This window comes from Sus scrofa, chromosome 2 (assembly GCF_000003025.6).
Source record: "Sus scrofa isolate TJ Tabasco breed Duroc chromosome 2, Sscrofa11.1, whole genome shotgun sequence".
Classification (NCBI taxonomy): Eukaryota; Metazoa; Chordata; class Mammalia; order Artiodactyla; family Suidae; genus Sus; species Sus scrofa.
Window position 1 is genome coordinate 52,960,671 of NC_010444.4, and position 27,789 is coordinate 52,988,459.

Consider the following 27,789-nt stretch of genomic DNA (forward strand, 5'->3'; position numbering starts at 1 on the left):
TCAGCCTTCAGATCAGAGGGTTGGTATACCTGCCCACTGGTAGGCGGAGCTGAGTCTTTTCCCTCTAGTGGATGGGGCTATGTATCTGGGTGTGATTAGGGGCAGCTGTATGCCAAGGAGGACTTTAGGCAGTCTGTTGGACTGATGGGTGGGCCTGTGATCCAAACTTGTTTGTTGTTTGGCCTGGGGCTTCTCAGCCCTGATGAGTGGTGCCAGATTTTTCCAAAATGGCAGACTCCAGGGAGCTCACACTGATGAATATTTCTGGGACCTCTGCCTCCAATGCTGTGCCCCCACAATGAGCCACAGCTGTCCTCTACTTTCCCAGGATACACTTCAACTGTAGGTAGGTCTGACCCAGATTTTTATGGAGTCCCTTCTTTGCCCTGGGACCCAGTGCACATGGAATTCTCTGTGTACTCTCCAAAAGTGGAGTTTCTGTTTCTCCTACTCCTGTGGAGCCCCTACACACATTCCTCACTGGTGTTCAATGCCAAATACTCTGGGGGCTCCTCCTCCCAATGCCAGACTCCCTATCTGGGGAAACTGATGTTGGGTTCAGAACTCTCACTTCTGTGGGAGAGCGTCTGTGATATAGGGTTTTTCCCCCCAGTCTGTGGATCATACACTAAGCAGGTATGGGACTGCTTATATTGTGAATGTTCCCCTTCTATAGTCTTGATGTTTCTTATTCTTTGTCTTTGGGTGTAGAATATCTTTTTTAGCAGTTTTCAGTCTATTTTATTGATGGTTGTTCAGTGATTGTCTATAATTTTAGTGTTTTCATGACAGAGTGTGAGCTTAAGTCTTTCTACCTGCCGTCTTATTCCAATATCTGATAACAACTTAACTTAAATAGCCTACAAAAAACTACATTTTTCTTTCCCTTATTTTATGATTTTTTTGTATTTATTAATAAATTATTTCACATGTAGTTATTTTTAATACTCTGTTTATTTATTTATTTGTCTTTTTCCAATGATTGGGCTGCTTCTGCGGCATATGGAGGTTCCCAGGCCAGGGGTCCACAGCAATGTGGGATCCGAGCCACATCTGCAACCTACACCACAGCTCACAGCAATGCTGGATCCTTAACCCATTGAGCAAGGCCAAAGACCAAACCCATAACCTCATGGTTCCTAGTCAGATTTGTTAACCACTGAACCATGATGGGAACTCCTAATACTCTGTTACTTTAACATGTATACTAGAATTAGGCTGTTAATAATCACCATGTTACAGTATTATAGTGTTTTGATTTGGCTAAATACTTACCTTTACCAGTATGTTGTATTCTTCATATGTGTTCATGTTACTAATTAACTTTATTTAATTTGGATTTGAAGGACTCCTTTCAGTATTTTTTTCTAAAGCAAGTCTAATGTTGAAGGATTTCCTCCTTTTTTGTTTGCCTGTCATAATTTTATCTTAATTTCTGAAGTACAGCTTTACTTTATTTTAGTTTATTGTATTGCATATATTATACTAGTCTCTTTTGACCTGTATGAAATCCATCCATTTATATTTGAATGGGAACTCCCTTATATTTTATAAATTTATATTCTTTGCATCATTGAAGATTCTTTGTCTTGGATGTTTTACAGTTTTATTTTTATATGTCTTAGAGAGAATATCTTTATAAGTATTTGGTAACCTAAGAGCTTCATGAACTTGCATACCTGTATCTTTCCCCAGATTTGGAAAGCTCTAAGACATTACCTTTTAAAATAAAATTTCTCTTCCCTTCTTACTCTCTTCTCTTTCTGGAGCTCCAATGATTCAAAATTTGAACCTTTACTTGTAATCCATCAATTATGTTGCCTTTATCCTTTCATTACTTTTCCCTTTTTTTAAATGATTTTCTTTGTTCTATTATAATAAATAATTTCAAATTTCCTATATTAAAGCCTGCCATTTTTTTTTTCTGCTTGACCATGTCACCTGATCATTGTATTCTTCAACTCCAAGATTTTTAAAGATTTCTGTTTTCTTTGTTAAACTTCTTATTTTGGTCATGCGTTGTTTCCCTTACATTAATGAGCTCTCTTTCTCTGTTCTCTTGTAACTCACTGAGTTTCCTTATGCTAGCTGTTTTCAATTATTTATCTGATAAATTGAAGATCTCAATATATTTGTGTTTGATTCACCAAGTGATTACTGTGATACATTGCTGGAAAATGTTGCCTTTAAATTGTTCATATTCCTTAGAATTTTGCTTTGGTACTTTTGAATTTAAAGTAGTGCTTTCCTCTTCTGGTTTTTATTACCCTCTTTCTGGGGAGAAATATTTTGAGCTATACGTTGTCTGAAGCTTTCTCAAGCTTCTATGGATATACCAGTTCCATACTTCTTTTATTTATTTATTCATTTTTATTAAAGTATAGTTGATTTGCAGAGTTGTTCCAATTTCTTCTGTACAGCAGAGTGACCCAGTCATACCTATATATTTATATACTTTTTCTCATACCATCTTCCATCATGTTCTATTCCAAGAGATTGGATATAGTTCCCTGTGCAGTTTGACCCATATGATATCACTTATTTGTGGAATCTAAAATATGGCACACATAAACCTACCTATAAGATAGAAACAGACTTATAGACACAGAAAACAGAGTTGTGGTTGTCAAGGGGGTGGGGGGAGGGAGTGGGATGAATGTGGAGTTTGGGATTGGTAGATGTTCCAATCTTCTTGCTCCCTATTGGGACTGAGCTTCTAAACTTTTGTGCCTTCTCTGGATCCTGTAATTCACCAAGTTGTGTGCTGACATTTCTCTTTTGTTTTTCAAAATATAATTCTAGAGCTCATATTTATAATCTTTCCCTGGCCTCTAGATTTGGCCAATGTTCTTTATGTACTCACCAGCTATCTGCCAAAGCCTACTTATAGCACATTTGTGAGTGCATACAGGAAAATACCTATAAGGTGGAGGGAATATATGGGGAAGACACACAGAGTGCTGACACACACATAGGCCAGATATAAAAATAAAAAGATGACACACTCCCAGTGACTTGTGAATAGTTGTCTCATTGGAATCTGTGATGTAGTTAGAATCCATGTCTCTTTAATGCCTTCAGCTATTCCTGGTTGCTGCTTTCTCATAGTTTCCAATACAGAGCCATGGAGCTCCTAGTTTAGTTCCCTTAAAACGTTAAGACAAATGCCCCTTTGGCATGTCCAGTGTATGTGAGGAAGTCAGGTGCTTACTCACATACTCTTTACTCTCAGGATAAATTAAAGTCAAATATCTTTCTTAGATGTACCACCTTATATAAATCTAACTGTCCTTTTACCCATTCTAATCTATCCATTTTTTTTTCTTTTTTTTTGCTTCAGTGAGGTGCCAGAACCCTCTGAAAACCTAGATATCAACAAAGGACCTCTTTTATGTAGGTTATTGCCCTAGATGTGTTCTCCAGGGCATCCTAAAATACAGTGGAGAATTCTGAGCCTGGTTCATTGGTTTCTGCAGAATCCACAGCCAGAACTGAATTATGCCTGCCTATTACCCAATGTGTAAATGGGCTAGACACTTCCAATATTCCCTTTCATAGGGAAGTGAAAACATTTTTTATCAAAAACATTTTTGTTCATGAATGGGTATTATATTTTTTGTTTGGGGGATCAAAATTGCCAACATAACATTGGATGTAAACTCCTGCTTTTTCTTTCTTGATGTATCACATTTTTTTCCTTTTAGATGTTGTCTAAACTTTATGCTGTTATAGGTTTCTATTTCATCTATTGATATAAATTACTCAAAATTTGATTTTGAAATATATTTTAAATTGACAGATAACTGTAAACCAGCTATGATAGAAAAAATAAAAATCATTAAAAAATAATATAAAAAATAAACAGGCATAAAAAAAAGAAAGTCACTTGACACTTGGATCCTAGGACTTGAAAAAAATGAAAATATCATTTTAAGAAGGAAATACCTATTGTATCTCCATTAACGTCACCACATGGTTTTATTGTTTCTTAAAAGTATTGCATTCACAGTATAATGGTCTTGTTATATAATTTTTTAAAATAAATACAGTGATTAGATCAATTTCAAAATTTAAACCAGTTGTAACATTTCAGATTCTAATTAGGCATCAAGTTATTCTGTGTTTATGCACAGGAGTGTGATAATCTACCAGCAACTATAGATACTGGACTAGACTTAGCTAATCATTTTATCCATTTCCTTTGTATGCCAACTTACTGTATGACACCAATTGGATTTAATATAATATAAATCTTATATAGATATGCTAATAATTATACAATTACTGATGTGATAAATTCATTTCAGTAATAAAAAATAAAAAATGCACATAATATAAAAAGTCCTTATTTAACTTATGAACTGAGCAGAAATTTAATGGTTTTCAATGGACTATTTTTAAATGCTCCCCCAATATTAAGTAATTAATTAATTTATTATGTATGCCAAGATTCATAAAGCATTGGTATAATTATTCAATTCATAAATGTTCATTAAATGCCTATTTTTTTGCCTATACTTATACTAATCTCTGGAAACATAATAGAGATGAAGGAGAATCAGAAAGCATTAAAACAAAACTTTTTATAAGTTAAAATTGATTGCATATGTTAATATACAACTAAAAAGTTAGAGGATATTGGATAATTCAAAGTAGTATTTACATAAGAGGAAAGAAAAAATTAGAGACTAAGGATTAAGTAGAAGATGAAAATAACACAGTTTTATCTTAGGTAATGGAAGTATATACTGGATTGTTTAATACTTCATTAACTGTTGTACCAGGAAATATAATATGTATAGTAGATCTGAAAGTCTTTAAAACAATATCTATAGTTGCTGGTATGATTATCAGATCATAAATAGCTGTGTTATAGATATTTATAGATATATGTATATGATATTCTGTTACATATAAATACCCACGCTCCTGTGCATAAACACAGAATAACTTGATGCCTAATTAGAATCTGAAATGTTACAACTGGTTTAAATTTTGAAATTGATCTAATCAGTGTATTTATTTAAAAAAATATATAACAAGACCATTATACTGGGAATGTAATACTTTTAAGAAACAATAAAACTATGTGGTGACATTAATGGAGATACAATAGGTATTTTCCTTCTAAAAGGATATTTTCATTTTTTTCAAGTCCTAGCAACCAAGTGTTATGTGACTTTCTTTTTTTTTTTTCTGTGACTTTCTTTTCTTTCATTTTTAATGATTTTTATTTTTCCATCAGAACTGGTTTACAGTGTTCTGTCAACGTTCTACTGCACAGCAAACAAACATATGTGCATTCTTTTTCTCACATTATCATGCTCCATCATAAGTAGGATTTTTTTTAAATATAGGTTTTTGAAATTCTCTGGGTTAGCAACTAATTGCCAGCAGTGATCAGGCCCCAGAGACCTCCTGAGAAGCCCTGTTCCCTCTATGCAGCTTATGCTTTTTTTTTCTCAAAAGAATGAAAATGTTCAGCCCTTTTGTCACATCTTCTAATGACTACACAGTGCCATATATTTAACTGGGGAGTCACTGACAGTGAGTGTGCCTTTGATGAGAACTCAAAGCTAGGAAGACTTCTGGATGGCTTTCAGAAAGTCTGTCCTAGATTTTCCAGATTCTGTCACTGACCTGCTTTCCAACCCAGGTAAGCTACTTACACATCTGAGGTGGAACAGTTGAAAATTAAGAAAAATCACCATACGTATATAAATTTGACAGTTATGAGATATTCTTGGCCTCTAAGGGAAAACATGCAAATATATGGAGAATGATATATTTTAATATAATGAGATTATCATTGTGCTCTTTTCAATCTCAACAATCCCGTGTTGTAAATTATGTAGAGACTGTATGTTAAAACATTCCTACATTTAGATGTATAACTGATTTGTTTCAATGCTTTTTGGCAGATATTTTACTGTACGCTATTTTTTTATCTTGTTATAGTAGTACATTTTAAAACTCCCTCATATTAAAAGGGGTACAGGATTAAATAGTGCATTGTTTAGTATAATTTAAAATAAGCCCTTGAGTTTAGTGATTTCATGTCTTTAGATACTCTACATGTAATAATATGAAACAAATCATCCTTAAGAAAGGTACAGATTGCATAATAAAGACTAAAATCTACATAGAAAGATATTTATTAGATATAACTAGTGCCATCACAAAAAGTTTCTAATGTCATAATCTGATAAAAATAAAACAGAATTTTGAACCATAATCAATATTGAGGCTGCACAGAAGAAAGATTTATTTGGGGTCTGAAGAATTGCATTTCAGGAGCCACATATCTGAGCAAAACTGAGTGTGCTGAAGAAAAGAAAGAGCTGGGGTTAATAAAGGTAAAAGCCAGGAGGCTGTATTCTGACACAAGAAATATTTGTCCTTCAGGGATAGGTTGTCATGGGTTGTTTTAGGTTAAGGGTCTGATAAGTATCTTGAATTTCTGACAGATGTTCTGGAAGCCTTTATTAGAATAATAAGTATTCAAAAGATCAGATCCCATAGAGGCTGAGATGTGCTTAAGTCTAACTTCTTCAATTGTCTCCCAGCTCCATTTTGGATATATCTTTTAGCAATGCTAACTCCATTTTTATGTTCCTTTGACAAAAGAGAAAAGATGAAGAAGAAGAAAGAAAGAAAAAGAGAAAGATTAACACATTTGTTAATTTTGGGCCATATCAATGACAATAGAATATGTGGCCCCCAAACATGATTATAGCTGATCTCTTGGCAAACAAATGCAGCAAAATTGTCATTTGATTCAGTGAGCTGAAAAATGGATCTTTAATAAAATATTCTGATAATATAGTAATCAATTAGAAATAAAATTTAGATATGTTTCACATTTAAAAATTAAGTTGATTAAAGATTTAGATCTAAGTATCTTTTTAAATATAAATATTTAAACTAAAACAGCGGCAGTTGTATATGAAAAATTTTACATAAACTATAAACAAATAAAACTTTAAAGTATTATGGAAAGTAAACTAGGATTTGGAAAAAAAAATAGATTTCCTGTTCTGGTGCAGTGGTTATGAATCTGACTGCTATGGGATTCAACACCTGGCCGAGAAAATTCCATATGCTGTGAATATGGCCATAAAAAAACAAAAACAAAAACAAAACTGTGAGGATAAGAAATAAATAAACTATGTTAAAATATTTAAAATTGTAGAATTTATGTGGACATATATCAAAAGCTAAAAGTAATGTGTATTAATCTTTGACATATTTAGTAGAAAAAGGTAAATATATCAAGTTAAAATCTCGTAAACATTTTGGTGAAGAATTATCAGGAACAAATGAACATATGATAACAAAAACACAAGTTCAATCCACAACAGGGACCCACTCTTTTGCTTGCTAAATGTCAGGTTGGAAAGAGAGAGTCTCATACTGAGTGAAGTAAGTCAGAAAGAGAAAGAAAATTACCATATGATATCACTTATATCTGGAATCTAATACATGGCACAAATGAAACTTTCCACAGAAAAGAAATTCATGGACTTGGAGAACAGATTTGTGTTTGCCAAGGGGAAGGGGGAGGGGGAGGGAGTGGGATGAACTGGGAATTTGGGGTTCATAGATACAAACTATTGCCTTTGGAATGGATAAGCAATGAAATCCTGATGTATAGCATTGGAAACTATACCTAGTTACTTACGATGGAGCATGATAATATGATAAAAAAGAATGTATAGATGTTTGTGTGACTGGGTCACTTTGCTTTACAGTAGAAAATTGACAGAACACTGGAAACCAGATATAATGGAAAAAACAAAAATTATAAAAAATAAATAAGATAAAATTAAGAAAAAAGAGTAAATTACCAAGACTGCTTTCTGTGGTAGATCAGGGAAAATCATGTAAAGCAACCTGAATATAAGAGTCAATTTTTCCTTAATAAAAATATATTTTTAGGCAAGATAAAGAATATTTTCTTAGCCACTTCGGTGTTGTTTTAAGTTACCAAAAAATTCAAAAGAATTTACATTTAAAATAATACAATATTTTATATAAAATCAGTTACTAAAATAAAATACTATGGAGTGGAGATTTAAATCATACTCAAAGGGGTTACATTTCTAAAATAGTTAAAGCCATGAGATTATACAAACAATTATAATAATTTAAGTAAATATAGGGAAATACATATTTTAATTATATTCTGTAGTTACATATTTTATGTACTATATCAATATATCTATGCAAATTATTTGCTGAAATATATGCTTAAAAGAAGAAAAGAAAAAAACAAACTTACAGAACTTTCTTTTATTCGATGGATTAGAAGGGACTTTATTTCTTTTTTGTTTCATAAAATATGTTATCTATAGTGCTCATAACATGAAATATATGCATTCAATTTCTTTGAAATATTTTAAAGTAAAAAAATCTTTAAAAATAATTCAAGGAAATTTTAGTAAAAAAATACCATTCATCTAAATTTATTTTTATTTACATAATGACAAACGAGCCCATAGTATCATTTTAAACAGAATCCAAATGAGCTAGAACATTCTTGTCTAAATGCTAATTATGATGCATCTGAGCCAAGTAAAGGTAAGTACATGAAATTTAACTATGAATAGTAAGAGAACTGAGGAAGTGATACAGTCTGATGTAACGTGGATACTCTACACTTCCCTCAGGAATCCCTGAGAGAAAAAATTGGGTCAGTTCAGGATAAAATCATGAGAGTTTAGCATAGAGAATCTGAGTTCAGCTGACATATCTTGACCACATCCAACACACATGGCTCTCATATTTCCTCAGCCAGTTGGACCTCTTGTAGTGGACACAGTTCCTTAGCCCTAGACTGCTTACTTGTCCTGTTTCCCCTGAATAAAAAGATGCTCTTCCGTTCTTGCATCCTCCATTTTTATGCTCAACCCAATTTTTAAAGTATTTTTTAAAATTAATTATCTTTAAAACAGTCGAATACTTATGATTAACTTGCTTGTTTTTTCACTTTCTATTCCTTTACCCTATGGGCCTTCGTGTAAATCAGGGATTTTACCTCTCTGTTTCATGGTATATTGCCATGTTGTAACACAGCTCCTCGCATATGGAAAGTTTTTTTTTTTTTTTTTTGGTCTTTTTGCCTTTTCTAGGGCTGCTTCCCACGGCATATGGAGGTTCCCAGGCCAGGGGTCAAATCAGAGCTATAGCCATCGGCCTACGCCAGAGCCACAGCAACGCAGGATCCGAACAGCTTCTGCAACCTACACCATAGCTCAGGGCAACGCCAGATCCCTAACCCACTGAGCGAGGCCAGGGATTGAACCCTCAACCTCATGGTTCCTAGTCAGATTTGTTAACCACTGTGCCACAACAGGAACTCCTGGAAAGTTTTAATAAATACACATAAAATTGCTACCAAATAGAAGTGGACCATTGTAATTTTCCTCAGGTTTCTGCATTGCTTGGCCACTAAAAAATTTAATATGTACAATCTAGATATCAATTTTATACACCTAACAGTATTTTTGTTCCCAATGTCACTCATTCTTGTTATCCTCTGAATAGTTCTAAAGTTCCTAGATAATAGAATATTAATATTCGAGGACAGCTATCCCCAAATATAATGCCCTAGGTTACGATTGTTTAGCTAATGCCTCTGCATCATCTTTCATTTTCTTTCTGCCCATGATTTAAAGCTTTAAAATACTTACATATTTTTATAATTTTATCACTTTGATTTTTCTATTGTTAAATTCTAGCTCTATATAAAACATTGTTATGTCCAAGAGATTATTGAGGAGAACAATAGTGAACATTTATGAAGCAAGAATCAGAGAATACTTTTTGTTTTGTTTTTGTTTTTTGGCCATGCCCATAACATTTGGAAGTTACTGGGCCAGGGATTAAACCTGAGCCACAGCCATTACCCAGTGATAATGCCAGATTCTTAGCCACTAGGAATTCCCAGAGAATATATTTAATATTTTCATTTCACTACTTCTATAATGCTTAACATTTTGTTGTATCAGGTGCTATTGTAAAATTATTCATATAATTTGGGAATGATTCACCTGTAGTAGTTATTATAGCCATTTCTTAGATAAGAATATTAACTCATATTTTTGTTATTTACTTAAATAAATTTAAATTTATTTGGAAAAAACATCCAACCAAGTTGTGCCTCATTTAAACCTGATGTTTCAAATACCAAAGTTCTCTTCTTCAGACACTAGAAAATTATTTATGGTCAAGGCCTTACACTTTCAAACCCACAATGGGAAGAGAAGAGCCCTGTTGCTGGGGAAAGAAATCTCCATTTTATGCCTTCATATTAACCACACCAAACAATATGAATATTACCATGATAAATTAGAGAACTACATATTTCAAAGATAAAACTTTGTATTCAATACTTTATTTTAATTAATTAATTAATTGGTCTATTTGTATTTTTAGGACCATAACCATGGCATACGGAGGTTTCCAGGCTAGGGGTCCAATAGGACCTGTAGCCACTGGCCTATGCCACAGCCACAGCAACATGGGATCCAAGCTGCATCTGTGGCATATACCACAGATCAAGCCAACACTGGATCCTTAACCCACTGAGTGAAGCCAGGGATTGAATGTACATCCTCATGGATGTTAGTTGGGTTCACTAACCACTGAGTCTTGATGGGAACTCCTCAACATTTTATTTTAAATAATTTAGACAGCTACTGCATAAACTCATATCCTTATGGAAGAGAGATTTTACCCTATTGGTCTAAGGTAAGGAAAAGCACCCATATGTCCCATTTCCTAACACCCTTTGGAAACTAATTCTTTCCATCTCTAGATAAATTGAAGTAAAGTTTTTCTTAAACTCATTCACTAAATCTTACTTACAATTATGTCTAAAATCCAATGCCAATAGCAACAGAATGCATCAACAAGAGCTTCCCAGTGAGATTTATACTTCTTGGCTACTCTGAATTCCCTCAGCTAGAAATGACTCTTTTCTGGATTGTGATCATCATGTACATCATGATCGTTCTCTCCAACTTGACTATCATCTTCCTCTCTTGTGTGGACCCTCGACTCTGCACCCCCATGTACTTCTTTCTTGGCCATCTTTCCTTCTTGGATCTCTGCTTCACCACAATTGTTGTACCCCAAATGTTGTTCAACTTGTGGGGGCCAGATAAGAGCATCACCTATAGAGGCTGTGTTATCCAACTGGGCATGTTGCTCTGTGTTGGTGCCACACAAGGTGTCATGCTGGTGGTGATGGCTCTTGACCGCTATGTTGCTATCTGCCAGCCCCTGCGCTATCCTATCATCATGCATCCTCAGTTCTGTTGGAAGCTGGTGCTTCTGTCCTGGCTGTCTGGCCTGACAGAATCTGTTACCCAAACTCCCATCACATTCAGGCTGCCCTTTTGTGCAAACCACTGTCTGGATGATTTTCTATGCCAGGTCCCATCCCTCATACGGCTGACTTGTGGAGACACTGCCATTACTGAGTGGCAGATGACAGTCTCTGCTATTCTCTTTACCATCATGCCCATGGGATTGATCCTGACTTCTTATGGATACATAGCCCAAGCTTTGGGTAACATCCAATCTGAGGAGGGGAGGCAGAAAGCCATTGCCACCTGCTCCTCCCATCTTACTGTGGTCTTCATGTTTTATGGGGCAGTGGCCATGGTTTACACAGACCCTAAGAACCAGTTTGCCTCAAAGTGTGGCAAGTTGGTCACCTTCTTCTTCACTGTGGTCACACCATTGTTGAACCCTCTCATCTATACCCTGAGGAACAAAGATGTGAGAAGTGCCTTGCAAAGACTGCTGAGGAAGGGAATCAGCATAAGAAAACAAAGTAAACTGATTTTTTGAACCAGAATGCAAGTTGAAAATAATGATAACAACCCGCTCTCTATAAGAGTGTCTTTGAATTATCATTAAAACTGGGTGGGTTTAGGTAAAAGATAGAACTTTATGAATTATTATTTATGCCTATTGTTTTACAAGTCACTTTTGTAAAAAAAATCTGTATAAATCAATGTTTTGTCCATGTATTAAATGTTCAAATTAGATTTTTCTAGGGAGGTACACTATTTGAAAAATTAAGTTTTGAGGAATTTATATTTCTTAAAAATTTAGACAGCATGAACGTAACACTTTAAAATTAGAAAAGTAGTGACTTGTGAATTATATTTTATGTGTTTTAAAATTAAAAAAAAAAGAACTGTATGTCACAAATTTTTCTAGACAAGCTTAAATGAAGAAGGGAAATATTCTTGGAGTTTTCCTAGGTCTTTTCTAACCATGCAGCCTGTCATCTTTAATTTGACTGTGAGAATGATATCTTGGGTATAAAGAAGTGTTGCTTGCATGTATTGTACTATATTTGCCTTTTATGTGAAATTTTGTAAGATGAACTCAGAACAGTGAGGTGCCTCTGAGGTGTTTAAATACACACAATGTGTAGGTACACTTAACATATGAGACACACCTTTAAATTTAATCCATACATAATTTATTATTTTTTTGACTTTTTTTTTTCTTTCTGGCTGTGTCCATAGCATGCGGAAGTTCCTGGGCTAAGGACTGAACCCATGCGATAACAATGACCTAAGCCACTGCTATGATAACATCAGATCCTTAACATACTGCACCACAAGAGAGCTGTCTTCAATTACCTATGCACAAATTAAATTACAAATTCATGTAAATTACAGTTCTCATAAAAATGTAGTCAAATCTATTCTTTGACCTAAAAACAAAAATTGGGACTATTTTAAAATAAAAATAGTATTTAAAAAGTTGTTTCTCCTGTGTTTTCTTTTCTGTAAACTTTTATAAATGCAACTTAGCCAAAATACAAGTGGATTTTCACAAAAAGAACTCAGGTATTAAATGGTGCTCCTGGAAATTTTTAGCACCATTAAATTGAATTGGTAATTTTTATTGAGGCTTATTGAATATTTTAAGGGCCTTGTGCTATTATGTACACCAAAAATACCATGTAATTACAGGAAATTGTGAGACAGACAGGAATACCCTGATTTATCACAGTATTTGTAGTGTTTGCTAGATGTCATTAGTCAGTAATTTGGAACAGAACAGAGTATTGGTGAATACTGGAATACATATCACACACAGAAAAGAGACGTAGCTGAAAATGATGAAGATGGGAGAAGGGGTTTTATTTATTTGTGATGTGAAATTTCTTTTTCAAAATATGTGTATGGAAATGGTGGGTATTTTTATTTTGTTGTTGCTGTTGTTAAAGCCTAAGAATACATAATAGACGCAATAATTGTGGGACTACGGGAAACATTACTTTTTGCACTGTTAGCTGACAGGATGAAGTGGTTGCTATGTATTTATTTATTTTTGTTTCTCCCCTTATTACTTTCTTGTTTATTTATCTTTTAATTCTTCTACTGTTCAAATCAACTCCTTTTTAAAAATAAGTTCTGGTGTTTATTCATCTTCTTTCCATTTAAAAATATGTTCATCTTCAATAATTGGCATATCCTGTTAGTCTTGTAAGTTGGGTAAAATAATGCTTTGCGGTGCATTTTATATTAATAAGCAGCAGGAGCAGATTATGGGTCAGAAATTTTTAACAAAGTTTGATTATTATTGCTTTTTAGGCATAAGCCCAGTGAGCAATATGTTTCAAGTAGCCTTCATCAAACTGACACTGAATTTTTCTTACTGTAAAGCTCAAATAAGTGGAAAAAAACTCAATAGGGCAAATAAAAAAGGTAACCATGCTGCAATGTAAACTGGGAAATTCCACCAAAAAAAAAAAAAAACCAATAGAATACACAGATTTTCAAGCATTCAAAAATATTGCTCAAGGTAGATAACTTTCTGGGTCATAAAACAAACATTTTTAAAGTGCTGAAGTCACATAGACTGCATTATCACGAATAATGAAATACAACTCAAGATGAATAATAATTCCTTTTGAGGAAAATATCTAAACACATGGAAATGTAAAAATACAAATTTAATCAATCCAGGTTAAAGAGGAATTTCAAAGAAAATGCCTAGAATAAAATTATTATTCCTAAACTCTATATAAAGTAAACTATTATTCAGGTGTGAGAAAAAAATAGTTTAGAAAAAGACAGTTTGAGATTATGTTTTTGGACGTAATTTTTTACCACTGAATGAAGGACTGTTAAATCCAGGCATAAATACACAAGGATCCAGAGACTGGGCCAGAAGACCACAGCAATAATATTTTGGAAGCTGAAAAGTAAAAGAATAACCAGTTTTGAACTTACTAGATTTTACAAAGCAGATAATTAAACTACAAATTAGAAGGTATAAGAAGCAAAATAGGAGTTCCTGTCCTGGCGCAAGGGTTAACGAATCCGACTAGGAACCATGAGGTTGCGGGTTTGGTCCCTGCCCTTGCTCAGTGGGTTAACGATCCGGCGTTGCTGTGAGCTGTGGTGTAGGTTGCAGACGCGGCTCGGATCCCACGTTGCTGTGGCTCTGGTGTAGGCCGGTGGCTGCGGCTCCGATTGGACCCCTGGCCTGGGAATCTCCACATGCCGCTGGAGCGGCCCAAGAAATAGCAAAAAGACAAAAAAAAAAAAAAAAAAAGAAGCAAAATAAATCAAGCCCTGAGAAGCCCCCAAGCAGCTTGAAGTTGGAGTAACAACTTCAACTTCCCTTTTTTATTTTTATTTTTAATTTTTTATCATTTATTTTTATATATATATATATTTTCTACTGTACAGCATGGTGACCCAGTTACACATACATGTACACATTCTTTTTTCTCATATTATGTGTTACATCATAATTGATTAGACAGAATTCCCAGTGCTACAAAACAGGATCCCATTGCTAATCCATCCCGAAGGCAATATTCCATATCTATGTACCCCAAGCTCCCACTCCCTCCCACTCCCTCCCCTTTCCCCTTGGCAACCACAAGTCTATTCTCCAAGTCCATGATTTTCTTTTCTGTGGAAAGGATCCGTTGTGCCATATATTAGATTCCAGATATAAGTGATATATGGTATTTGTCTTTCTCTTTCTGATTTACTTCACCCAGGATGAGAGTCTCTAGTTCCATACATGTTGCTGCAAATGGCATTATTTTGATTTTTATGGCCAAGAAGTATTCCATTGTGTCTATATACCACATCTTCCTGATCCAATCATCTATCAGTGGACATTTTGGTTGATTCCGTGTCTTGGCTATTGTGAATAGTGCTGCACTGAAAATGCAGGTGCATGTGTCTTTTTTAAGTAGAGTTTTGTTTAGATATATGCCCAAGAGTTCTTTTGGAAAGCAAAGGAAACTAAAAAGAAAACAAAAAGACAACATACAAAATGGGAAAAAATAGTTTCAAATGATGCAAATGACAAAGGTTTAATCTCTAAAATATACAAACAACTTATACAACTCAACAGAAAAAAAGCTAACAATCCACTTGAATAATGGGCAAAGACATTTCTCCAAGGAAGATGTACAGAGAGTCAACAAGCACTTGAAACAATGCTCAACATCCCTGATTATTAGAGAAATGCAAATCAAAACAACCATGAGATACCACCTCATACCAATCAGAATGGCCATCATTACATCCACAAATAACAAATGCTGGAAGGGGTGTTGAGAAAAAGGAACCCTCCTGCACTGTTGGTGGGAATGTAAGCTGGTACAACCACTATGGAGAACAGTATGGAGGTACCTTAGAAAACTATACATAGAACCCTTTTTTAATACTATACATATATATGACCCTTTTTAAAAACTGTATTGAAATATAGTTGATTTAGAAGGTTGTGGTAAGTTCTGCTGTACAACAAAATGATTCAGTTTTACAGATACACACATCAATTCTCTTTTAGATTCTTTTCCCACAGAGATTATAACAGAATATTGGATGGGGTTTTCTGTGCTATACAGCAGATCCTCATTGGCCAATCATTCCGTATACATCAGTGTGCAAAACTAAGCATTTGTGTACACAGTATTTGGTTCTTAAACAGGGGGTTTGGCTGAAAAATCTGTATTTAAGGCTATTGAGCCCTATATTCACACCTACTCTGTTTAGCTGGACTTCCCTTAAGGGGCACAGCACTAGTCTTTTAGTATATGTTGATCATAAGGGACTCTAGATTTGGGAAAAAATAGGCAGAATATAAGTGAATGAGTGAAGTTTCTACAAAATGAATTGTAAATTATTCCATCTCCTTTTTTTTTTTTTTTGCTGTCAGAAATTTGGTAGCCAGTTATGCCCTCGAACACCTGTTAGAGCATTTTCAGAGGTAATGAGTCCAAGGAAAATGCCCAAAGATAGATTTTCCCAAATGAACAGATTATTTTTACCAGAGGTCAGTAAAACTTACAGTTATTAAGATTTGCTCTTGTCCAAGGACATTCCCAACAACAGAATGTCAGGGATCAACTAACTTAGAAGTTGTCTAAAAGAAAAGATGGATAGAAAACAGAGAGGAAAAAAATAAAGAGGGAACAAAAGTGTTATTTCAAAGGGAACTATGATGTATTTATTTTGAGAGATAAAAACATAAGAATAGATAGTAAACCAGAACAGGATGTGGACAAAAGAGCACTAGAATTTTTAAAAAATATTTTTAATTAGATTTACATGTCTATTAATTAAATTAATTAATTAATTTTATTTATTTTTTGTTTTCAAAGGCACACCTGCGGGATATGGAGGTTCCCAGGCTAGGGGTCTAATCGAAGCTGTTGCTGCTGGTCTATGCCAGAGCTATAGCAAAGACAGATCTGAGCCTTGTCTGTGACCTACACCACAGCTCACAGCAATGCCGGATCCTTAACCCACCGAGCAAGTTTAAGGATTGAACCTGCAACTTCATGGTTCCTAGCAGATTCATTTCTGCTACGCCACAACGGGAACTCCAAAGTGTTTAATTGTATTGATTTTTTAACTTTGTTGAGGAATAACTGACAAACATAACTGAAACCACATTTCTTAGGTGGGACTCGAACCCATGTTCCCTGACTTGGTAGGAAACTCAAATCCACTGTCTTTTTATTAAAACCTCTCCCCGAGTATCAGGACTTACTGAAGCTCATTTATTTTGCCCTGGTGCATAAAAAATTCTGTGAGAGGCAAAGTGGCAAACAGAGTAAGTTTATTATCATAGGATGTTTGTGAAAAATACAAATGGGCAGGCAAGAGGGCTCTACCCTGAGGACTGAGAGGACTTTGTTTTTATAAATAAAAGAAAAGTAAGTAGGTGGAGAAGACCACCTCCATCCTCATTCTTGGGCAGACATCAAGAATCCTTGATGGGACTCCACTATTTCCTACTTTGACCCTATATGGTTTGAACAGGACAGTCATAACACTATTCAAATCACATTAGCAAAAGTGTGGCAACATAAATTAAGTATGTAACTCATCTCAGGTTTTGCTATAATGCCCAATTTCACCAAGATTCTTTCACCTTTCACCTATGTTTCTGTCCTGGCTACATGTACAAGGACTATTTATTCCCTGTACTCATGTAACAAGATTCAGATCTCACACCTACTGTCTTATGTTTTAACCAGCAAGACTTGTGGCTTAAGTGTGCCTGATGCTTAGACCCACCTGAGGTAGTGTAGATTGTTATTAGGTTACTGGATTCTTCTCTTGAGTGGTCATTAACTTACAACAGTCTCCCAAACTCCCTTATTCATTCTCTCTTTAATCCCTTAGAGGAACTAAAAATAAAGCTAGCTTTTTAATTATTCTACTCTATCATAACTGTACATATTTAAAGTGTACAATGTCATGTGTGATATATATTCATTATTACCTAGATCAAGGTAATTAACACATCCCTCAGCTCATACCTGTATTATTTGTGTGTATATGTAGCTACCGATTATACAGTATGATATTATTATTCTTACCATGCTATATATTAGATCCTCAGATTTCCTTAAATTGAAAACTTGAACATTTTGAGATACATTATCACATTTTCCAGTAACTCTGTCCTATGGTTATTATATTATTATATAATTATAAATAATATAACATTAATATCTATTAATTATATAATTTTGTTATATCAATTACATTGTATTTTATATTATATTTTACATACAAATCATATTTTCTTTATTCATCTGTCAAAGGAAATGTATGTTGTTCCCAATTCTTGGCTATTGCAAATAAAGTTGCAAAAAACATTAGTGTCCATATGCTCCTTTGACACACTGATTTTAATTCATTCGGATGTATACGTAGAAGTAGGTTTGCTGTATCATATGGTATTTCAGTCTTTGATTTTTTTTGAAAAACAACCATATTACTTTATGTAATTGATGTGTAATGGGGAGAGGGAAGGGCTCTCCCAGAACAAAGGGAAGGCAACATGCAACACCATCTGTGGATGCATGTGCACAGTTCTGCAACAGTGTAGCATAGCCTGTATCCACAAATCCAGGAGCACAGGCATATCTATAACTGTCTGCTCAAAATTTTTAAAACACCTTATAAGGAGAACAAAGAAATTTAGATGTGGTGGGAAAACTACTGCAGTATATAAGGTGATGCCCCGCTGTGTTGTGGGCTCAGCCTCTGGATATTAATCCGCTGAGCCATTGCCAACACGAATAAATGCTGCTTCCTGGTAAAAAGCCTTGGTGTCTCATTTCTCTGTATGTAAGTCCTGAAACAAATATACCGATTCACACTCCAAACAACAGTGTACAGGGATTTTGTTTTTTCTAAATCCTTGCCAATAGTTGTAATTGGTCTCTTTTATAACAGCCATCCTATAAAGATGATTTGCACTCAATTGATTATCAGTGGTATTCAGCACATTTTCATATACTCCTTGTGTATTTTTTTGTCTTCCTTGGTAAAAAGCCTATGTGGGTTCTCTGCTTATTTTTATTATTACTAATAGTATTATTAGTTTAGGTTTGTACCTGTGGCATATAGGAAGTTCCCAGGATAGAGGTTGAATCAGACCTGCAGCTGCCAGCCATAACCACAGCCACAGCAAAGCAGGATCTGAGCCATGTCCGAGACCTACATCACAGTTCACTGTAATACCTGATCATTAACACACTGAGTGAGGCCAGGAAACAAACCTGCATCTTCATGGATACTAACCTGTTCTTAACCTGTTGAGCCAAAATGGGTAATCCTCTCTGCCCATTTTTCAATTAGATAATTTCTTACTTTGCTCATGATCCGTATCAAAGTCATTCCTACATTTTGGATATTAACCTAATTATCTAATATATGGTTTACAAATATTTTTCACTTTTGAGTAGATTTTCAAAGGGTTTTTTTTGTTTATTTTTATTGTTTCCTTTGCTCTACACAATCTGCTTCGCTTTTTGCAGTCTTACTTGTTTTTGCTGACTTGAATATTTAATATAAATGTTCCCTATGTACTAGGGACAATAATAATGATGATGATGGTGCTGATGATAATAACTAAAATAAGAACTGTATTACACACTTAATGCTTATACAAATGAAGAGACAGAGTCACAAAGATGTTAATTTGCTCTTCCTCAGACATAAGCGGTAAAATTGGGGTTGAGATGTTCTCTGTGATCTTAAACACAGAATATTCACTCTTATAATGATGAAGATTTAATCAAAAATCTGCTCAATGAAGAAAATATGTAATAAAATATGTAAAGCAAAATCAATATACATCTCCTTTCAAAGTCAAGCTTAATATTGTTTTTTCATAGATTTTTTTTTCCTTCTGTTTGTTTTGTTCCCCTAATCATGCATGCTGCTTTAAAGAAGACATCAAGGGCTAAGAGAAGTTTTAGAATAATGTCATGTTGTTAATAATCCACAAGGTGGCAGAAGGATGGTGGCACATTCATCCCATAGTTACACCTAATGGTGACCTAAGTAAGGGCCTGAAAAGTAATCACTTTTTGTTTGTTTTTGTTTTAAATTTATAGATTTTTTCTGTCCTGTGGAGATAAATCAGCAATTTAGGGATAAAGGGGAGAAATATAAAGTCTCAGATACCATCATAAATGGGTATGAGTTCAGTATCTGATATATAATCTACATAATAAATAAATAGAAACTTCTAAGAGATGTGCCTTTAAAAAAAAGAAAAATGCTAGGTGACCAGATGACAAAGGCCAAGGTCCTTTACCTGAAGAAGTAATAGTAACAGACTAGGAAATCTCTGTCTTAAGAAGACTTTCTCCTTCATTGTTTTATTTTCTCCTAACAGGACAAGAAACTGTGCTCTATTTAGATAACAGCCCCCAATATAGATAGCCCCGAAATTTTAGAAGCTAAGATTCAACTCAGTGAGTTTCACTACAAACTTATGATCTTAAGGCCACTGTAATTTGTAGCTCAAATTGGCATATTAGTTATAAGTAATTTAAACACATATGCTGGGTCATACGGTAGTTCTATATATAGTTTCCTAAAGTACCTCCCTACTGTTCTCCATAGGGGTTGTACCAGCTTACATTCCCACAAACAGTACAGGAGGGTTCCCTTTTCTCCACACCCCCTCCAGCATTTGTTATTTGTGGACTTATTAATGATGGCCATTTTGACTGGTGTGAGGTGGCATCTTGTGGTAGTTTTGATGTGCATTTCTCTACTAATCAGTCATGTCGAGTATTGTTTCATGTGCTTGTTGGCCACCTGAACTATGTCTAGTCACTTATGATGGAGCATGACAATGGGAGAAAAAAGAATGTATACATGTATGTGTAACTGGGTCACCATGCTGTACAGTAGAAAATTGACAGATCACTGTAAACCAACTATAATGGAAAAAAAATCATTATATAAAAAAATTGAAACATATAAAAAAATAGGAAAATAAAATTATTAAAAAAAACAAGGTCAAGTGCTGAACAATCACTTATTGGATATATACAAAGGTAAAAGTCTGAATATGTAAATAAAACCTGTAGGAACCCAGCCCAGGCAGTGTTCACTGAGTACAGATTAGTCATGAGGAAGATACCTGGCATCTAAGTAATGCCCATTAAAGCTAACAAATTGCTGTGGGTTAATAGGCAACACTTTTCTGGAATCAATGTTGGTTAGACATATCATTGTGGTAGACTCTCAACAGCATCTCCTACTATTTAAAGAGATTTTAGTGGGGATGACTCCCATAGTTATCTGCCAAATGGTGTTGAGCACTGCAGCCTTGGCTGTGCTTAACCCTGGCTGATCCAGTCAGGACAAACAGAATGTTGAATCCATAAGACATTAGTAAGGTCCTCCCTACCAGTAAAGTAGTGATTGTTGGTCAAAGGACTACAAAAAAGACACATACACAAATACACACATGAATTTCCTTCTGGTGCTTAGCAATATGACATTATTTTATTTGAAAATGCACAGTGGAATATGGCAGAAATAGTATACTCACAAAAATAAAGTCAATGCTACATTGTAAAATTTTTAAATCATTTTCATTCTTCTTGATCTTAGAGAAATAGAAGTTCATGATGTCTTAAAGTGAGATTTTAATTCTCTGCTCAGGAATTGAACATGCGAAGCCTGGAAAAACAACAAACAAAAAAAAAAAAAAAAAAAAAAAAAAAAAAAAAAAAAAAACCAGGAAACCTAGCTAGCTACTAGACCAGCTATAGGCTAGAAGCGTAATTGCCCTGGTACTTGCCCCCATTTAAATCAAGAATTTTCAAGGAGGAAAAGACTGTAAAAACAGATATGAAATACTAATGTTAGACAAACTGTACACCATGTGGTAGAGCACAGAGAATTAGCGTGTTTATCTAAGGCAGAAGAAAAGCAGTAATACACACCCAAAGGAGAAATAAGAGTCTGGACATCCCCCTGAATGAGGAGCATGTATGATAGGTAATTTGAAAAAATTATATGAGGCAGATCTTAGGGTCTTGGTCTTCTTTTAAGCAATTATTTTGTTTTATTTCTCACATCTGACATAACCCAGACCCTCCCCAACCCAATCTGTGTGCACTATTTTGACCAAGATGAATTCCAAACCAAGGCATTATGGGAAGGTTATCCAGACTTATTACGGTCTGTCAACCCTCCCTTTCTGACCTGAGGGAGGATCTCTCTACACAGGAGGGGTTGTGGTGTCCCAGGGCCCCAGGATGGGAACTAAGTGACCTCTTTGTTCTTATGTCCAAGCAAGGTTAGCAACTCTTTTGATCCTGTCATTACCATTGTTTAACAGTTCACAGAAGACAAGGACCAGTTATTTGCCTTGTACCTGTTGTTATTTATATTTTGGGGTATAGATAGGGGGTATAGATATCTTGGTTGGATATGCTGTAAAGGTTCATGCTGTCTCTTGAGGAGACATGTCCCTCCCATCTCTTGTCTCAGTAAATGTAAACAAGAGGCTAGTTGTACCTATCTCCTGCCTCTAACTGTAAATAAGTGGCTAGTTGCAAATAAGTGGCTAGTTGCAAATGTCTACCTGGAGCCCATCTATCTCCCACCTCATTCTAACAGAAGAGGAAAAGTTGCTGGTGATATGAAAAGAGGACCACCATTAATGCCTCATACACAAGTCAGGATTTGGGAAATATTACAATCATTCAAGATGGGACAGAAAAAAACAAAAATCAGCATAGTATTGGTGTTAAAGGAGAAATAAGAAAACCTCTGAGAATATTAAAACAACACTCAAAAGAAAAACCAAATACGACACCATTGTAGGTACTTTGAAGAACTCTGGTATTCATGTTAAAGATATTTTGATAATGGTATCAGAAAGAAACTCATTAAAGAGGCAATTAAATAGATGTCAAAAAGACATTGGCCTTCATAGCCAATCTCTTGGCATAAAGTTGAAATTCCAGAGGCGTATGAAGTTAACAGCATGGAGAATCTTTTGTTAATGAATATTACTGGTATTCAAGATAATGAAAATTTTTTATTTATATAATTTATAGCAATATAAGATATCTAACTTTCAGTACCACATTACTCACTGATGATAGTTTAAGATAGCACCAACATAATTCATTCAGGATTTTACTGCACAAACGGGGTAGCAATGGGACATACCATGCCACTAATTGATGCAGTAAAAGTGAAGAGGCTAGAAGATGTTTACATATAGATAAGAAAGATTTTGCATTTTCATGGGAAAGAAATGTCAACATTTATAGTTTATAATGTATGTACTAATATGTTTTGCCTACTCCTGCCAAATGCACAAGTAAAAAGATACTTGTTTCACTTTTCACAATCATTGAGAATATGTTACAACGAAAAGTAAAACTCATAAATTGTCCATCCATGTTGTTTGGATTTCCTTTTGTGCTATGGAAAATGTATGTGAAACTTTGTAATATGTTGTGGAGATTGTAGAAGACAGTTTAGATGACCTAACAGATTATGCTGGGAAACTGTATGTCCATTGGAATGTGTCATAGAGGCATAAGAAGACCAAGATTTCCACCAGAATCTCAGAATGTTTACACTTCAGTACCGAATGCTGATCACAGAGTGAACAATGCAGTGGAAGGGAGGCATGGCAAATTTCAAAAGCTGATGATTGTAGATTATCCTTCAATGTGGAGATTGATTGTAGTGTTAACAGATAAATGACAAGGCAATAAACAAATTATAAACCAGGTTCTTAGTGATCTTGTCAAATTTGGCCAGCACATTCAAGATGATACTGCTAAAATCAAATGTGTATAACCAGAATTGTTAACGGACATAAAGCAAATAATCAGGTTGATATATATTTGAGAGCAATTGCTCATCGACCTAAGACAGACCTTGCTAAACTTCATGATGGGAAGAACCAGAATAAATGTGAAATCCAAAATTCATCATGAATTACAATGGGAATAACATAAAGAAAATCGTAACAAATTTAAATGTTTGTTTTATTCAGCTGATCATGGGCCAAAAGTCTCAATGGCTTTCAAAGGCTTTTTGTCATGGACCAAATATCCCAATGAACATTTTGAACAGGAACAACTATATAGTATCTCTTGGAGTCTCAACGTTTTATACAGGACCAAATGTCCTGCAAAAAAACTCAGAATTTCTTAGGGCTTAACTTAGAGACAGTATGTTATCCTAAGTGGGAATCCAACTTGTCATCAGAAAAGCCATCCCAATGGCCAGATTAAAGCGGGGGTTGTTTTTAACTCTTAAATAATTATCATGTTGAAGGTTCAAGATGCTACTTTATGATTGCACATCACATCGTGTTATACAATAAGCTCCACTCAGGCAAGAATATATGTTAAACAGGCTTTAATTCCACAAAGAGAACAATTCATTGAAACAAACTATGAGCAACTTTCACATGTTGCAAATTCCAGGTGATGAAAAAAATATTAATATAATGTTTTCTTACATAATAAATGCTAAGTCTGTAGAAATAATGATAGCATTTGTTCTTCCTGTAATGCTTGTGATTTTGTTGCCACATTTAATTGTACATAACATACTGTCTGCTCACATTTTATTAGTATAATGCTCCATGAGGAGTACACCTATTGGACTATCTGACAAATATGCTTCCTCTAAATTTAAAGTCAATCCTGAGAATAGATCTTGTGAATACCCTAAAATCTTAATATTTCTTCTTTGTTAATTTACCGGCCTGCTTCCCCAAATGACTTTTTTCTTTCTCAAATTTTTAAAAATTTTCCCTGTTCTTCACAAACAGAAGCTCTCCTCAACATTAAATGTGCTGGGAAAATAGAAGCTTTCAGAAGAAAATTTACTTGTATCAAATTTTCTCTGTCTTACTCCCTGCTACAGTCAATGAATGGGCCATGATCAAAGGGAAGATTAACTTCAATACCAAACCGCTTTCTATGCTCTCTGTCATTCTCAAAGTCCGTTGCTCTGGAAAAATTTTTAATTTTTCAAACATCATAAATTAAACTTTGCCTAGAATTGTTTCCTTAAACATATTTGTCATAGTCACAAGAAGATACATTGAAATTCTACATCCTTCTAGCTACTGCTTCATTTCCCTAATCTAATTTACCAAAAAAAAAGAGACAAACTCTACTCATCTTGTCCATTTTCTTCCCCTCTAATTTACCTTGAATTTTCTCTAACACAAATTCATTAAAATTATATGATTATGTTCACAGGAGATATTAATATTGCCAATTATAATGATCAACATTCATTTTTTATAATCAAAGAACCTGCATGTGGTGAATGCGAGTACACTCTTACATCTTTGAACCATGATTTCATCTATGTCTGTGATATTACTTCATATTTCATTAATCCCTATTTCTTGTCTCACTTTCTTCTGAACTGAACACAGGTGCATTAGGTCTCAGTCTCAAACTTTTACCAAAATGATTTCAACTCATTTCATGTCTTTAAATATTTTTCTACTCTGAAGCCTACTGGATTTAATCCTTCAGTCCAATACTATAATGCAAACTCCAACTGGTTTTACATATCTAATAGGCAATTCAAGATTCTTAACAACAACTGAATTCTTGATTTTTCCAATTGTAATATGCTACTCTAGAATTTTCAAATCTCAGGAAATGAAAATTCCATTTTCCTTTCATTGAGCCCAAACTACTGAGTGATCTTTCATTCCACATTCTTTCTAGCAGTCATTTTTTTCCATGAGCTAAATCCTGTAGTGTCTCTACTATATTCAACATACCTCTGTCTCTCATATGAAGCCTCCTAAGTTGTCTTCTATACCCAATTTAGTTCTCTGCTCTACACAAACTATAGACACAGTGATCCTTCTAAAAATATGTCTTCCTAAGTTATACCTCCACAGACAATTTTTCAAGGACTTCCCATGTCACTCTGAACAAAACTAAAAATGCACTGAAGTCCTTTTGTTGAATCGCACAAAGTTGGGCACTATAAAATTTCTTCCCATAGACTTCATCCTTCCTAGAACCCCACTGTTAACATGCGAGGGGGCAAAGTAGAACATGTTAATAGTAAATATTAGACTCTCTTCATATTGATTAGGTGTATAAACCTCAGATATTCACAACTGCACTCTCAGTTTAGTTCAACTCACCCACTCTTCATTGTGGCCAGTATTTGAAAGTCAGTATGCTGTGAAGGTGATCATATTGTTTATAATCCACTGCTGCTAATCCAATAATTAAAAAACACAATTAAATTGTGATTTATATTACTCCTTTGTGAATTGGTATTTTTTTCTTATTGATACATAAATAATCAAAGAAAATTTGGCACCAAAATTTTGAAGATTTGGAAGGTTTTTTGGTTTGCTTGATCACAAGGCAAATGTAAATGGGACATAATGAGAGTTTCATTGAACTCTAATATTTGATCTTTTCCTCTTTGCTTCTAAGAGATAAAACTAGGATAAGAGGAATTATTTAACTTTCTTAATAATAAATTGTTTTTTGATAGTTAGCCAAAGCCTCTCTGTATTATCTAATGAAATATTTTTGATTACTTTCATTGGAGAGGAAGAAACCAGTCAAGGAAAAATCCCCTTAATTTCCAACTGTAATCTCTGATAGCTGACCAGACAGTCTCTTGTGAAATGGGCCAAACAGAGGATTTTTTGGAAAACCGATGGCCAGATTATTGAATCTCTAAGCATAAATTGTGGATACATTCTGAATTGATAAGCATTGTGCAAATATCTTTTTAAATGCCCCCATGACATCCTTATTTCTGAGGCTGTAGATGAGAGGATTGAGCATGGGTGTGACCATGGTATAGAAAGCTGATACCACCTTGTCCTGCTCAGGGGTGTGAAATGACTGGGGCAGCACATAATTGTAGAAGGCAGCCCCATAGAAAATGCTGACCACAGTCAAGTGTGAAGAACAAGTGGTAAAGGCCTTTCTCCGGCCCTCAACTGAGCGCATGCGGTGGACGGTTAACAAGATGAGGGTGTAGGAAGTTGAGATAATAGAGATAGGGATGAGCAGCATGAGTACACAGCAGCTGTACATCAAGGTTTCATACAAGGATGTGTCAGCACAGGCTAATCTGAGAACTGCAGGGATCTCACAGAAGAAATGGTTGATACTTCGGGAACCACAGTAGGGGAAAGTCATGGTGACAGGGGTGAGCAGAAAGCCATCCAGGGATCCACCAAACCAGGCACCAGCAGCCAGAAGAAGACACACTCTGCGGTTCATCAGGACTGGGTACCTAAGTGGGTTGCAGACGGCCACGTAGCGGTCATAGGCCATGAGGCCCAGTAGGAAGAACTCTGAGCCAATCATGGTCAAGTAGAGAAAGATCTGGATGCCACAGGCTACAAAGGAAATGGTCTTCTCTTTAGAAACCATGTCTACCAGGAGCTTTGGGACAGTGGTGCAAATGAAAAGGGTGTCCATGATGGATAGCTGGCTGAGCAGAAAGTACATGGGAGTGTGGAGGCGAGAATCCACTTTGATCAAGAATATCATGACCAAATTTGCAGTTACGGCCACCGCAAAAATAGTAAAAATACCTGCAAAGACAACCCCTGTAGCTTTATTGTTTACCAGAAGTCCCAGGAGGATAAAGTCAGAGGTTGAATTTCTATTCTCCATTGACTTTTTCTATGACTGCTCCAGGAGAGCAGTAAGCCACAAACTCCAGAGGAAGAAATAAAAAGCAAAGAGAGTGAGAGAAAACACTTTCTATATGTGAGAAAGTCACAATGAAGATGGTGAATCTCAGACCTCAGAGGCTACTGGTTCAGATAAAATTTTCCAGCTCATAATCATAACTCTGAATGAAAAAAATAGAGATTCAGCATAAATCAGTAACTATAGATCTGCTTCTTCTTTTTGGAAAATAATGCTTTTTATATTGTGTTCATATTTATGCTACTATATAATGCTGA

The 27,789-nt window shown here is 34.9% G+C and overlaps 2 protein-coding genes across 2 annotated transcripts; one reads left to right on the forward strand and one right to left on the reverse strand.

Moving 5' to 3' along the window:
* On the forward strand, positions 10,972 to 11,859 carry LOC110259583 (olfactory receptor 2H1-like). Its single transcript, XM_021085067.1, has one exon. It carries the CDS (start codon positions 10,972 to 10,974, stop codon positions 11,857 to 11,859), a length of 888 nt encoding a protein of 295 aa, XP_020940726.1.
* Positions 26,540 to 27,493, reverse strand: LOC100624524 (olfactory receptor 2T11). Its single transcript, XM_003354406.1, has one exon. The coding sequence runs from the start codon at positions 27,491 to 27,493 to the stop codon at positions 26,540 to 26,542; it is 954 nt and encodes a 317-aa protein (XP_003354454.1).